Genomic DNA, 16,321 nt, shown 5'->3' with positions numbered 1-16,321 from the left:
ATGACCACAGAGATTTTTACAAAATTGAATTGTCTTAGTACAGGTACTATAGTTGGTAGAAGATCTGCACTTGCCAACATATTTTCTGGAATGACAGGTATGAAACTTGAGTACATAAAAGAACAGTAATTTAGTTTAGAAAATAATAGGTAGACAGACATGTTGATGACTTGGTGAAAGACGTTGATCAGTCAATAAGATGCTGTTTTAGCTCTATGCCAGATATATTGGCGCCTGGTAATAATTCCAAAGTCTCAAACACACATTCATAACAAGAATATGAATCCAATCAGGCCACCTTGTTTCACAAAAAATAACATCAATACCTAATGTTCATAGTAATCGGTTTACGTGATAGAAAACAAAAATTATAAGGAAAATAAATGCTAAAACTTTTTTAGAGATTGCATCAGTTTTTAGATATATTTTTTTGTGAATCAGATTGCATCAGCTTAAAACAAAGCATACTAGGCACTCCAAACCTAGACTATTTCGACATGCCACGATGCATCTGATCTCTGCACAAACAATCAATCGCACTGTTGGCCGGACCAAATCAGATCAGCAAAGTGCTTGCACGCGCTCTGCGACCCACGACCCACGCAAACTCGGCACAAAAATTATGCGGGCGATGAAAACCTTCAAAAGGGCAATGTGGATGCGAGCGAGGTCGTCGTTGTTGGTGATGAGCGCCGTCTCGATCTCGTCGGCCGAGAGCCCCAGGTTCGCCTCGATCACCGGCTCGAAGACCTGCAAATCCGTACCCGATTACGCCGACGCGAAGCGGAAAAGCAACAGATGGCAAAAGGGGGGACGGAAACCCTAGACGAATCCGCGCTCACCTGGAGGAAGTGGAGAACGGAGGCGAACTCCCAGCGGCGGCGGAGGAGCACGCGGGGATCCTCCGCGGGGCCTTCCTCCGCAGGCGGCGGCATCTCCGGGTGCTTACCCGGCGACGAGTGCTTCGGGCGCTTCGCCGGCGAGGCCATGGGGGCGGAGGAGCGTTGGGTGGGCGGGAAGGGGGGAGAATTCGGGGGTGGAGGCGGGACGGAGGGCGGGGAAGAGTCGAGGCGCACACGGGGAAGCGGCGCTTGCGAGTGGTTGAGTATTATAGTTTTTTTTTTCTCACACAAAGCGGCCACACATTTCATTTTTAACCCTAACAAAGGCATGGATTTATTAGTATGGACAGGGGCCTATATTTGGATAGAAACTGATTGAAGGTTTTCGTAGCATTTTATTACCTCCATCCCAAAAAATGGTTTTATATTTATTTAGATACCTATGTATCTAACACTAAAAAAATGGCTACATACATCTGTATCTAGATAAATCTAAAACAAGAATCCATGAACGCCCTAATACTCCCTCCGTCCATAGTGAACATATTTTGAAATTTTAAAATATCATTATTTTGAAATTTTAAAATACCTATATATCATTGTTTTACTTATGTGTTCTTCACAACTTGATCTTCAAACTTAAAGCATCTCCACTCGTTCGACGCCCTCAGGGATGAAAATAGTGCCTCCTGGGAGCGAGCCGGCGTTATTTCCGCCGTGGGGGCGGTCGGGTTCCCACTCGCCGCCCCAAGTTGGCCCCTAGACGCCCTTTTTTGAAAAAAAGTTCAACTAAAATTTAAAGAATTTGGACGAAATTCATTCATATTTGTACATAATTTAAAAGACATAACTTAAAACCTAAAACTACGCCGCCGTCGTCCCGAGCCTTCTACACGCCGAGGAGCTTGAAGAAGGCCGTGTTGTCGCCCCCGTCGCCGCCATCATCGTCGTCGTCGTCGTCGTCGCCGCCGTCGTCATCATCGCCCTGCACGCCATCGTCCTTGCTGCAGCCCTGCCCTGGGCCGCCTTGGTGGACGGGGTTGGTGCGCGACGGTGCCTCGTTGCTGTCCTCGAGGAGATGACGCGGTGCCAAGCGGCGATCTTCTCGAGGGCGCGGCGCTGGCGCTCCAGTTCCAGCCGGACGTAGTCGTCCCACGCCCATTTGAGGGCGGCCTCCTCGTCGGCGGCCATGTCATCATGTTCCTTCTTGACGGCGACGAGCGCCGACTCGGTCTTCACTGTGATAAGCCCCGGTTCGGGCTTTGGCTTGACGACGCGGGAGGAGGGAGGAGAGGGGCCACCGCGGGTGCGCCGCCCGAGCGGCGTCTCCAGGGGCTCGGCCTTGACCGGGGCGAGCGGGGCGAGCGCCGGCGACCCAGAGGAGGAGGAGGGGGAGGAACCGCCCGCCATGCGCCTCAACAGCCAAGAAGAGTTGTCACTCCGCCGGGGGACCGGGGCCAGGGCCACCGGGTACTCGAGCGGCGGCTCATTGCCACTCTCGAGGTGCTCGAGGACGGCATGGAGTGTGCACCCAGGGACGCCCCAGCACAAGCGGCGGCCGTCGGTGTTGTGTCGGCCCCTCACTGACGCATTGTTGGTGGAGGTGAGCTGCTCCTCTTGGCGGCGCCGGAAATACGTCGTCCACCAATTAATCGTGGTTGTCGGCGGCGTACTCTGGTAGGCCTCGCACCTCCTCCGGTAGGGACGTCCGAACGCGCGCGATCTCTGCGTGGTGGCGGTCGGTGTCGGTGGGCGGCGGGGGGTGGGGACTCCTCCGGCGCTCAGCCTCCACGAGCCCGACATGCGCATGTGAGGCGGCGCCGGGTAGTTCGCCTCATGGAGGAGGTACGCCTCCTACTCGTGAAGGTGGCGGCGGCCGAAGCCGTTGGCCGCCGCTCCATCGCCGGGGAATCGGTGGGCCATCGGCGGTGGCTGCAGACGGGGAGAGAGGTAGACTGGGGGAGAGATGGGTCAGCGGCGGCGAGAGAGGGACTGCAGTGAGGGGTGTGCGACCAACGGTGAGGGAGAGCGGTACTTGTAGTGGTGGGTGGGCGGCGAGCGGGCGGCAACCTTGTGGATGCGTGGCGCCGAGTCTTCACTGTGCCGCCCATGAGGGATAAAGGTTGACCGGCAGCAGCCTTCGCATTAATTCCCCGCAGGAAACGAGGCGATGAGGACGACGAACGCGCCTAGTCACTGACTCAGCGGGTCCACCGGTCTTTCGCGGCCAAAAAAGTTTCCCCCGACGCCTTCAGTGCGCCGGGTTCGGCCTGGGTCCGTCGACGCCAACTTTGGCCCTAACCAGCGAAAAGTGGGCTTCTGGGGGTGCAACTGAGCCCTTTTTCTCGTTGGTGATAAATAAGGCCTTGGGGTTGTGGGGAGGGGGGTGGAGATGCTCTTAGATCTCACACGAGCATATGCCCACAAACATTTCTGAAAAGCAATCTCGTATCACAGAGCACGCTTTTCTATCATAATGACAACCCAATCATTTGTTATGAAAGAGCACTTTTGGATGCGTTCCCTGGGTCACGTAGGTTATATCACGTGATTTCATCTCTCCTTTCTTATTCCTCTTTATGACTGGTGATCTTTCCGGTCTCCTAAGACAAGGTGTGTTGGTGAACACCATTGAGCCAGTGAAGGGGTGCACTCGTATGCTCGGAGTGTCCATCTTCTCTTCACCAAGGACACACTCTTGTTTTTACATATACATCAAGGAACCATTGGTGGTTATGTGTTGGCAATAGGGCAAGTCATAGATCATGCCAAATGCCCCATGATGTTTGGACATAATTGACTCCCCTTGCTCAACAAGAAGTATGTTGTGTTTCACAAGTTGATAGTATAGATTTTGAAGTCAGGTTCGTGGAATTGTCTACACCAGAGGGTTGCATGCATATGAATAAGATTCAAAATTACAAGAAAAAATCACTAGCGGGGTAAATAAGTCTTGATCAGAAGTGGTCAATTAGACCATTCCTACATACGTGGGGTCTTAATGAAGAAGATTCAAAATTTACAAGAAAAATTCACTAGTGAGTAAATAGGTCTTGATCAAAAGTGGTCAATCAGGCCATTTCTACATACACGGGGTCTTAACTCTCCATGTTTGTGCGGGATGGCCTTACATGCATGGTGGGGAACAACCGGTTAGGGTCGACAAACAACAAATGTAAGACAAACTGGAAGTCATGGGAGTCTCTTAACCAACCAAAGCACATGGGTGTCCTCAGATTTCGGGATTTTTTGGATGTTCAACCAAGCTTTGCTAGCTTGGCAAGCCTAGGGCCTACTCACAATGTAGGATAGTTTGTGTCTTTAGGAAAAAGGCCAAATATTATCCTAACGGCCTCCTTGAGGATATCGTGTTCACGGGAAATGCTTCGTCTACCTAGCACACAACCGAACACAGTTCGAACGTGCTAAAGAAAGGTCTATTGTGACAATTGGCGCTGGCAAGTAGGTTTGCATCTAACACGACCCGTGGCTACCATGAGCAACGTCGTACCAACGAAAATCTGTACATGAAAACTTCCACCTCATCCGAGTGTATGAGATCCTCACCATGAATGATGCATGGAATGTTGAACTTCTATGTTGAGACTTCATGCCGCTCGACTTTGACGAGATACTCAAGATCAAGTTTTCACTGCATTGCCTTGAGGACGTCCTAGCCTAGGCTCTGGAGTGGAGGACATCTTCTTTGTCCGCTCTTCTTATTGCCTCGCCCTTGACGAACATTTTCGCATGACGTCCTGCACTACAAGCAGGTACCAGATGGCCAACTTATATAAGATCATGGGTATGTTTAGCTTATATACTAAGTTTTTTAGTATTTGCCATATTTTCTTGCCATACATGCCTAAGGATAGTTGATGAAATCGGTGCCATAGTTTACCACACTCGAGGCATTCCTTGCCACATATTTCCAAGTAAATTACACGTAAGGCCTAAAATACATAAAATACAGGAAAATAATCTTGCCATAAGTGTGGTTGCAAACCAAACACCAAAGTTTAATCCAATGATCCATGTCTAACTACAAACATGCCATCACAAACTGCATAAACGAATTCCATAAAGTGATGAACTACCAACATGCCATCAAGAATAATAACGAGTTCGATTGCCGGGAATGTTTAATCCAATGCTCATGCGTAGCACCAGTACAACGTCATTGGTCACCACGGTGATGCCAGGAAGCTTGCTTAGATCCTCGTCATTTCACATTGTATTAGCGACCAAAGTACTAGGTACACCAATTCAAAATATGATTTTGTCATGCCATTATTCCATCTAGAGAGGAGACGGCAGGGGTATTTTCGATCAATATGAAAAGGGACGTCTGGTCAGTTAGACATGACGATAAATCATGGGGTGTTTGATGAAAAGTATAACATGTCTTTTAAATGAAAGTTTGATTTGATTGTTACTCTAAGTATCTTTATGGAGTACTAGGGTACTATAAAGAGCCTCTTAAACATTCTAGTCCATGTGAAATTTCCATAAACAAACTATTCTTTCTATGCGAGAAAGAGTCTATGAGTGCTTGTTGTACTACTGCATCCGGGATCCCCAACACTATCAATTTTCTTTGCTTGGCCATTTGGTTAGGATTAAATAATTCACCGGTGCATATCATGCAAAAAACCTGATGGTGTATGGTTTGTGGTATACCTAGTTAATTAATTGTACCTTTGCGCGGGAGACGTAGCACCTTATCATGCCATTGGTTAGAGGGAAATATAGCCACACGTAGTTGAACAAATTACTGCTGGTAATTTTTTATTTTAGAGTATTGTTCATGGAATGCAAGGAAGGAATGGCAGGCTACTATAGCTACCCTGACATCCCTTGATAAGTCAGAGTATCTCATTCCAGTTGAACCTTGGGTAGGAGTAATTAGGGCAGTCCCAATGCTCTTATGTGTAATATAGATAAAAACATGTCACTTCGGTAAAAATTTGGGTTGACACCATATTTAATGAAGGGGAGTATTGCTACATCTTAATCTACATATAGGTCTTAGCACCGAAACGAAGAAAACTACTCTCTCAGGAAACGTATTAAATGAGAGGTTATTTTAGATATAATTCATTGAAGAAGTTGTATCTAAACACACATTTAATTTATATGATTACGAGCTGAAGATTAAAGCTTAGTGATGACAACTTTCCCCTTTCCCACATCATGATCATGACCCTGTTCAGCCAGCATTAGAAATGAGACATGGCAACAAAGTAGCATGTTTGATACATAATTAAGTTGGTGGCGTCGAATGAATTATCTCATTTTGGGTATATACCAAATCTTCTAAAGTAGCATAAGAAATTTCACCCTTTGTGCTTTGGCATCTCACATGCAGTATGGAGCACCCACTCCGGTCCAATATTTTTTAGCTCGATGACATTAGACAAGCTCCAAGTTCTAGCCATAGAATGCCACAAGACTCGAGGCAAATTGCATTTGCACAATGCATTATATGATCTTCAGGCTTCGCACCACAAGCGGGCAATCATCAGAGGGCTTGAGGTTCCTAGAGTGTTTAAGAAGCCAGGTCCGAAGAGTTTATTGCAAGTATGCATGAGAAATTTTTCACCATGGAGCATATTGTAGCCCCATATGACCGACCACACAGTCCAGTTACCATTAGGCACAGAAATGGATGCACATTGATCGACTTGGTACATTTCTTCAAAGCAAGATAATACGCACTAGAGATAGTGAAGTTCTAGCTTTGTCACAAGCCCAGGCAATGAAATCGCCATGATTTCCATCGGAGGTCTTGATCTTCGAAACTCTTCGGCATCAAGTGGATAATACCAGCAAATCGGCTATGTGTTTGCTATGTCTTGAGCTTGCCTTGGTTTTATTTGAATAGGAAAGGGTGATGCAGCAATAGTAGCGTAAGTATTTCCTCAGTTTTTGAGAACCAAGGTATCAATCCAGTAGGAGGCTCCTCAAAAGTCCCACGCACCTACACAAACAAATAAGAACTCGCAACCAACACAATAAAGGGGTTGTCAATCCCTTCAAGGCCACTTATGAAAGTGAGATCTGATAGAGATAATATTATAAGTGAAATATATTTTTGGTATTTTATAATATACATTGGAAAAGTAAAGATGCAAATAAAAGTAGATTGAAAGCTTATATGATAAAAGATAGACCCGGGGGCCATAGGTTTCACTAGTGGCTTCTCTCAAGATAGCATAATTATTACAGTGGGTGAACAAATTATTGTCGAGCAATTGATAGAAAAGCGAATAATTATGAGATTATCTAGGCATGGTCATGTATATAGGCATCACGTCCGTGACAAGTAGACTGACTCCTGCCTGCATCTACTACTATTACTCCATACATCGACTGCTATCCAGCATGCATCTAGAGTATTAAGTTCATAAGAACAGAGTAACACATTAACAAAGATGACATGATGTAGAGGGATAAACTCGTGCAATATGATATAAACCCCATCTTTTTATACTCGATGGCAACAATACAATACGTGCCTTGCTGCCCCTGCTGTCACTAGGAAAGGACACCGTAAGATTGAACCCAAAGCTAAGCACTTCTCCCATTGCAAGAAAGATCAATCTAGTAGGCCAAACCAAACTGATAATTCGAAGAGACTCGCAAAGATAACTTAATCACACATAAAAGAATTCAGAGGAGATTCAAATATTTCTCGCAGATAAACTTGATCATAAACCCACAATTCATCGGATCTCGACAAACACGTCACAAAAAGAGTTACATCGAATAGATCTCCAAGAAGATCAAGGAGAACTTTGTATTGAGATTCAAAGAGAGAGAAGAAGCCATCTAGCTAATAACTATGGACCCGAAGGTCTGTGGTAAACTACTCACAACTCATCGGAGAGGCCTTGGAGATGATGTAGAGGCCCTCCGTGATCGATCCCCCTCCGGCGGAGCGCTGGCGAAGGCTCCAAGATGAGATCTCACGGATACAGAAGGTTACGGTGGTGGAAATAGTTTTTCGTGGTCGCCTCTGATTTTTTCGGGGTACATGGGTATATATAGGAGGAAGAAGTAGGTCGGTGGATGCTCGAGGGGCCCACGAGGGTGGGGGCGCGCCCAGCCCTAGGGGGTGCGCCGGGCACCCTCGTGGCCGCCTCGCTTGTTTCTTGACTTCCACTCCAAGTCCTGTGGATCACATTTGTTCCAAAAAGATCGCTCCCGAAGATTTCATTCCGTTTGGACTCCGTTTGATATTCCTTTTCTTCGAAACACTGAAATAGGCAAAAAAACAATACGGGCTGGGCCTCCGGTTAGTAGGTTAGTCCCAAAAATGATATAAAAGTGCAAAGCAAAGCCCATAAACATCCAAAACGGGTAATATAATAGCATGGAACAATAAAAAATTATAGACACGTTGGAGACGTATCAAGCATCCCCAAGCTTAATTCCTGCTCGTCCTCGAGTAGGTAAATGATAAAAATAGAATTTTTGATGTGGAATGCTACCTAGCATAATTCTTAATGTAATTTTCTTTATTGTGGCATGATTGTTCAGATCCAAATGATTCAAAATAAAAGCTTATAAAACATAAAAATAATAATACTTTGAAGCATACTAACAAATAATCATGTATTATCAAAATAGTATAGCCAAAGAAAGCTTATCCCTACAAAATCATATAGTTAGGCCATGCTTCATTTTTCATTACACAAAATACTCCCATCATGCACAACTCTGATGACGAGCCGAGCAATTGGTTCATATTTTTAACGCGCTTCAGCCTTTTCAACTCTTACGCAATACATGAGCGCAAGCCATGGACATAGCACTATGGTGGTATATGGCGGTGGTTGTGAAGACAAAAAGGGAGAAGATAGTCTCACATCAACTAGGCATATCAACGGGCTATGGAGATGCCCATTAATAGATATCAATGTGAGTAAGTAGGGATTGCCATGCAACGGATGCACTAGAGCTATAAATGTATAAAATCTCAACAAAAGAAACTAAGTGGGTGTGCATCCAACTCGCTTGCTCACGAAGACCTAGGGCATTTTGAGGAAGCCCATCATTGGAATATACAAGCCAAGTTCTATAATGAAAAATTCCCACTAGTATATGAAAGTGACAACATAGGAGACTCTCTATCATGAAGATCATGGTGCTATTTTTAAAGCACAAGTGTGGAAAAGAGATAGTAGCATTGTCCCTTCTCTCTTTTTCTCTCATTTTTTTATTTGGTGGGCTCTTTGGCCTCTTTTTTTTGGTGGGCTCTTTGGCCTCTTTTTTATTTTTGTTAAAGTCCGAAGCCTCATCCCGGCTTGTGGGGGAATCATAGTCTTCATATCCTTTCCTCACTTGGGACAATGCTCTAATAATGAAGATCATCACACTTTTATTGATTTACAACTCAAGAATTACAACTCAATACTTAGAACAAAATATGACTCTATGTGAATGCCTCCGACGATGTACCGGGATATGCAATGAATCAAGAGTGACATGTATGAAAAATTATGAAGGTGGCCTTGCCACAAATACGATGTCAACTACATGATCATGCAAAGAGCAATATGACAATGATGGAGCGTGTCATAATAAACGGAATGGTGGAAAGTTGCATGGCAATATATCTCGGAATGGCTATGGAGATGCCATAATAGGTAGGTATGGTGGCTGTTTTGAGGAAGGTAAATAATGGGTGCATGATACCGGCGAAAGTTGCGCGACATAAAAGAGGCTAGCAAAGTGGAAGGGTAAGTGTGCGTATATCCATGGACTCACATTAGTCATAAAGAACTCAAATACTTATTGTAGAAGTTTATTAGCCCTCGAAGCAAAGTACTACTACGCATGTCGCTAGAGGGATAGATTGGTAGGAAAAGACCATCGCTCGTCCTTGACTACCACTCATAAGGAAGACAATCAAAAGAGCATCTCATGCAACAAATTTGTCACACAACTTTTACCATACGTGCATGCTACGGGACTTGCCAACTTCAACACAAGTATTTATCAATTTCATAATTACCCAACTAGCATGACTCTAGCATTACCACCTTTATATCTCAAAACAATTATCAAGCATCAAATTGATCATAGTTTTTAATGCACTTTCTATGATAGTTTTTATTATACCCAACTTGGATGCTCTTCATTCTAGGACCAAATTTATAACCATAGCAAATACCATCCTATTCTAAAAGACTCTCAAAATAATATAAGTGAAGCATGAGAGATCAACAATTTCTTCAAAAATAATCCACCGCCGTGCTCTAAAAGATATAAGTGAAGCACTAGAGCAAAAACTATCTAGCTTAAAAGATATAAGTGAAGCACATAGAGTGTTATAATAAATTCTAATCAAGTGGGCTTCTCCCCCAAAGGTGTGTACAGCAAGGATGATTGTGGAAAACTAAAAAGCAAAGACTAATATCATACAAGACGCTCCAAGCAAAACACATATCATGTGGCGAATAAAAATATAGCTCCAAGTAAAGTTACCGATAAACGAAGATGAAAGAGGGGATGCCTTCCGGGGCATCCCCAAGCTTAGGCTTTTGGTTATCCTTGAATATCTTGGGGTGCCATGGGCATCCCTAAGCTTAGGCTTTTGCCACTCCTTATTCCATAGTCCATCAAATATTTACCCAAAACTTGAAAACTTCACAACACAAAACTCAATAGGAAATCTCATAAGCTTCGTTAGTGCAAGAAATAAAAACCACCACATAAGGTACTGTAATGAACTCATTCTTTATTTATATTGGTGTTAAACCTACTGTATTCGAACTTCTCTATGGTTCATACCCCTACATACTAGCCATAGATGCATCAAAATAAGCAAACAACACTCGAAAAATAGAATCTGTCAAAAACAGAACAGTCTGTAGCAATCTGTAACTATCGAATACTTCTGGAACTCTAAAAATCCTACCAAAATATGAAGTCCTGGGAAATTTTTCTATTGATCTACAGCAAAAAGAATCAACGCAAAAGCACGTTTCTGTGATTTACTAAAATTATTTTCGTGCGCGCAAAGTTTCTGTTTTTCAGCAGAATCAAATTAACTATCACCATAGGTTATCCTATAGGTTCTACTTGGCACAAACACTAATTAAAACATGAAAACACATCTAAACAGAGGATAGATGCAAAATTTATTAAATAACAGCAAGGAAAAATATTGGATTGTCTCCCAACAAGCGCTCTTCTTTGAAGCCTTTTTAGCTAGGCATTGAGATTTCAATGATGCTCACATGAAAGACAATAATTGAAGCGCAAACAGAGCATCACATAGAATGTGACAAACACATCTAAGTCTAACATACTTCCTATGCATAGGCATTTTGTAAGCAAACAAATTATCATAGCAAAAAAAATTAGCATATGCAAGGAAGAAGAAAGAGACGATAGCAATCTCAACATGACAAGAGGTAATTTAGTAAGATAAAAATTTCTACAACCATATTTTCCTCTCTCAAAATAATTACATGTAGGATCATAGGCAAATTCAACAATATAGCTATCACATAACATATTCTCAACACGATCCACATGCATGTGAAGTTGACACTCTTCCAAGATAGTGGGATTAACATTAACTAAAGTCATGACCTCTCCAAACCCACTTTTATCAAAAATATTATAAGATTGAACATACTCCAAATATGTGGGATCTAAAGTTGACACTCTTCCAAACCCACTTTCAATATTATTGCAAACACTATTATCAATCTCATATTCATCATGGGTTTAAATAAATTTTCAAGATCATAAGAAGAATCACCCCAATCATGATCATTGCAACAAGTAATAGGCATAGCAAAACAAGCATCCCCAAGCTTAGGGTTTTGCATATTATTAGCACAATTGACATCAAGAGAGTTTATAGTAAAATCATTGCAATCATGCTTTTTATTCAAAGAGTTATCATGAATCTCTTCATAAATTTCTTCATCATAATTTTCAGATTCACGAATTTCAAGCAAAACTTCATAAAGATAATCTAGTGCACAAAACTCACTAGCAATTGGTTCATCATAATTGGATCTATTAAAAAGATTAGCAAGCGGATGAGGATCCATAGATCTTAGCTTCTCTATTTAGCACTAAATAAACAACTATTCCAACTAAACAACCAAACGAGCCAAGTAAGACATCAAAGCAAATGAAAAGACGAACAGAAGAAGGGTGAATAAAATGGCAAGGGTGAAGTGGGGGAGAGGAAAATGAGAGGCAAATGGCAAATAATGTAAGTGCGAGGGAGATGAGTTTGTGATGGGTACTTGGTATGTCTTGACTTGAGCAAAGACCTCCCCGACAACGGCGCCAGAAATCCTTCTTGCTATGTCTTGAGCCTGCGTTGGTTTTCCTTGAAGAGGAAAGGGTGATGCAGCAATAGTAGCGTAAGTATTTTCCTCAAATTTTGAGAACCAAGGTATCAATCCAGTAGGAGGCTCCTCAAAAGTCCCACGCACCTACACAAACAAACAAGAACTCGCAACCAATGCAATAAAGAGGTTGTCAATACCTTCAAGGCCACTTGCGAAAGTGAGATCTGATAGAGATAATATGATAACCTAAATATATTTTTGGTATTTTATAATATAGATTGGAAAAGTAAAGATGCAAATAAAAGTAGATTGAAAGCTTATATGATAAAAGATAGACCCGGGGGCCATAGGTTTCACTAGTGGCTTCTCTCAAGATAGCATAATTATTACGGTGGGTGAACAAATTACAGCCGAGCAACTGATAGAAAAGCGAATAATTATGAGATTATCTAGGCATGATCATGTATATAGGCATCACGTCCGTGACAAGTAGACCGACTCCTGCCTGCATCTACTACTATTACTCCACACATCAACCGCTATCCAACATGCATCTAGAGTATTAAGTTCATAAGAATAGAGTAACGCATTAAGAAAGATGACATGATGTAGAGGTATAAACTCATGCAATATGATATAAACCCCATCTTTTTATCCTTGATCGCAACAATACAATACGTGCCTTGTTGCCCCTGCTGTCACTGGGAAAGGACACCGCAAGATTGAACCCAAAGCTAAGCACTTCTCTCATTGCAAGAAAGATCAATATAGTAGGCCAAACCAAACTGATAATTCGAAGAGACTTGCAAAGATAACTTAATCACACATAAAAGAATTCAGAGGAGATTCAAATATTTCTCATAGATAAACTTGATCATAAACCCACAATTAACAAACACACTGCAAAAAGAGTTACATCAAATAGATCTCCAAGAAGATCAAGGAGAACTTTGTATTGAGATTCAAAGAGAGAGAAGAAGCCATCTAGCTAATAACTATGGACCCGAAGGTCTATGGTAAACTACTCACAACTCATCGGAGAGGCCTTGGAGATGATGTAGAGGCCCTTCATGATCGATTCCCCCTCTGACGAAGCGCCGACGAAGGCTCCAAGATGGGATCTCGCGGATACAGAAGGTTACGGCGGTGGAAATAGTTTTTCGTGGTCACCTCTGATGTTTTCGGGGTACATGGGTATATATAGGAGGAAGAAGTAGGTCGGTGGATGCTCGAGGAGCCCACGAGGGTGGGGGGGGGGGCGCTGGGCACCCTCGTGGCCGCCTTGCTTGTTTCTTGACTTCCACTCCAAGTCCTCTGGATCACGTTTGTTCCAAAAAGATCGCTCCCTAAGGTTTCATTGCGTTTGGACTCCGTTTGATATTCCTTTTCTTCGAAACACTGAAATAGGCAAGAAAAACAACAATACGGGTTGGGCCTCCGATTAGTAGGTTAGTCCCAAAAATGATATAAAAGTGTAAAGTAAAGCCCATAAACATCCAAAATGGGTAATATAATAGCATGGAACAATAAAAAATTATTGATACGTTGGAGACGTATCAGTGTTCCATGTTCCATTCAAGTTCACGAGTTCATATACCTAGTGAAGGCGGCAACTGCTCTTAAGTGAGAAGATCTTGAAATTAGGCTTCCAAAGTATCCATTGGTCCCTCTAGATCATAATTTTAGTACCATTGGTATTGATTCATCTTAAACCCTTTTTTAGCGAATCAAGACCATTAGATATACTTTGCCACAAAGACGAGGGGTTTTCTGTGAAAACCATATCCTCGAGCCTGTCGTGAGGATGGCACTTAGCCCTTATAACTATGGCCCATAAACCATATGGGATAGTCGGCAGGCACCATGCTTAGCAAGAAAGCAAAAACATATTGAAAAGTCAAGAGTATTGGAAGCCAAGGCCACCCATTCCTTGCCACGGTTTACCACACTCGAGGAATCTCTTGCCACATATTTCCAAGTAAATTACATGTAAGGCCTAAAATATGTAAAATACAGGAAAATAATCTTGCCATAAGTGTGGTTGCAAACCAAACACCAAAGTTTAATCCAATGATCCATGTCTAACTACCAACATGCCATCACAAACTGCACAAACGAATTCCTTAAAGTGATGAACTACCAACATGCCATCAAGAATAATAACGAGTTCGATTGCCGGGAATGTTTAATCGAATGCTCATGCGTAGCACCAGTACAACGTTGTTGGTCACCACGGTGATGCCAGGAAGCTTGCTTAGATCCTTGTCATTTCACATTGTATTAGCGACCAAAGTACTAGGTACACCAATTCAAAATATGATTTTGTCATGCCATTATTCCATCTAGAGAGGAGACGACAGGGGTATTTTCGATCAATATGAAAAGGGACGCCTGGCCAGTTAGACATGACAATAAATCATGGGGTGTTTTATGAAAAGTATAACATGTCTTTTAAATGAAAGTTTGATTTGATTGTTACTCTAAGTATCTTTATGGAGTACTAGGGTACTATAAAGAGCCTCTTAAACATTCTAGTCCATGTGAAATTTCCATAAACAAACTATTCTTTCTATGCGAGAAAGAGACTATGAGTGCTTGTTGTACTACTGCATCCGGGATCCCCAACACTATCAATTTTCTTTGCTTGGCCATTTGCTTAGTGTCGGTGTCAAAACCGGCGGATCTCGGGTAGGGGGTCCCGAACTGTGCGTCTAGGAGGATGGTAACAGGAGACAAGGGACATGATGTTTTTACCCAGGTTCGGGCCCTCTCGATGGAGGTAAAACCCTACTCCTGCTTGATTAATATTGATGATATGGGTAGTACAAGAGTAGATCTACCACAAGATCAGAGAGGCTAAACCCTAGAAGCTAGCCTATGGTATGATTGTTGTTCGTCCTACGGACTAAAACCCTCCGGTTTATATAGACACCGGAGAGGGCTAGGGTTACACAGAGTCGGTTACAATGGGAGGAGATCTACATATCCGTATCGCCAAGCTTGCCTTCCACACCAAGGAAAGTCCCATGCGGACACGGGACGAAGTCTTCAATCTTGTATCTTCATAGTCCAGGAGTCTGGCCAAAGGTCATAGTCCGGCTATCCGGACACCCCCTAATCCGGGACTCCCTCAGTAGCCCCTGAACCAGGCTTCAATGACGACGAGTCCGGCGCGCAAATTGTCTTCGGCATTGCAAGGCGGGTTCCTCCTCCGAATACTTCATAGAAGATGTTTGAACACAAGGATAGTGTCCGGCTCTGCAAAATAAGTTCCACATACCACCGTAGAGAGAATAATATTTGTACAAATCTAATCTGCTGACGTATTCCGTATCATGCCACGGCCAAGCCTTTATTCGAATTGTTTTACTGTCCCACCTCAGCGCGTTTAGCGAGGTGGTTTCCTTGGCACGTCTTGTCAAAGCAGAGATCGTGTCCCCTTATTTCGGGATTCTCATCAATACGGGTGTGGGTAACCCAACCATGCCATTAATCACGGCGCTTGGGAGATAAGCGAGTTTTACCAGGCTGTCGGGGGCACATAGTTTCGGCCGCCCATATAAGGGGATAAGGATCCACCCTTTCCATCTACGCCTTCTTCCTCCCTTGTTTATCCATTTCCGCGCACTCGAGCTCCAGCGCCCAAGTCCGCACTTCCCACCTCAACCTTCTCCAACCATGTCCGGAGCGGGAGGCAGGTGGATGGCTTCCTCCGTCACGGAGGGGCAAATCAAAAAGTTGAGGAAAGCCGGATACTTGTCCAACGACATCGCGCACCGGCTCCCAGATGAGGGCAGCTCATCCCCACCCCTAGGCCCCATGAGAGGGTGGTGTTCCTCCCCCATTTCCTCCGCGGACTAGGCTTCCCAATCCACCCATTTTTCCGGGGGCTCATGTTCTACTACGGCCTGGATTTCCACGATCTGGCCCCGAACTTCATCCTCAACATCTCGGCGTTTATCATCGTGTGCGAGGTCTTCCTCCACATCAAACCCCACTTCGGCTTATGGCTGAAGACCTTTAATGTCAAGCCGAAGGTTGTGGCCGGCCGGCAAGCAGAGTGCGGAGGCACCATGGTGGGCAAGATGCCCAACGTTACATGGCTCGAGGGCTCCTTTGTGGAAACCATCAAAGGGTGGCAATCGGGGTGGTTCT

The 16,321-nt window shown here is 43.7% G+C and overlaps 1 protein-coding gene across 2 annotated transcripts in view; it reads right to left on the bottom strand.

The window, feature by feature from the left end:
• The window catches only part of LOC119275155 (DDT domain-containing protein DDR4-like), a 5,999-nt gene extending 4,965 nt beyond the window's left edge, over nt 1–1,034 (bottom strand). Inside the window, exons 1-2 of one of the 2 annotated variants that reach the window (XM_037555955.1) lie at nt 843–1,034; nt 640–750 (exon numbers count right to left, since the gene is read on the bottom strand). In XM_037555955.1, the coding sequence (XP_037411852.1) occupies nt 640–750; nt 843–989 (258 nt within the window). In that variant the 5' untranslated portion in view covers nt 990–1,034. The remainder of the gene's footprint in view (nt 1–639; nt 751–842) is intronic. The other variant, XM_037555954.1, reaches the window with a different exon arrangement.
• Nucleotides 1,035–16,321: the final 15,287 nt, after the last annotated feature.

The sequence above is a fragment of the Triticum dicoccoides genome, chromosome 3B, assembly GCF_002162155.2.
Source record: "Triticum dicoccoides isolate Atlit2015 ecotype Zavitan chromosome 3B, WEW_v2.0, whole genome shotgun sequence".
NCBI lineage: Eukaryota > Viridiplantae > Streptophyta > Magnoliopsida > Poales > Poaceae > Triticum > Triticum dicoccoides.
Note: the sequence above shows the minus strand (reverse complement) of the source record. Positions and strands in the feature narration are given on the sequence as shown.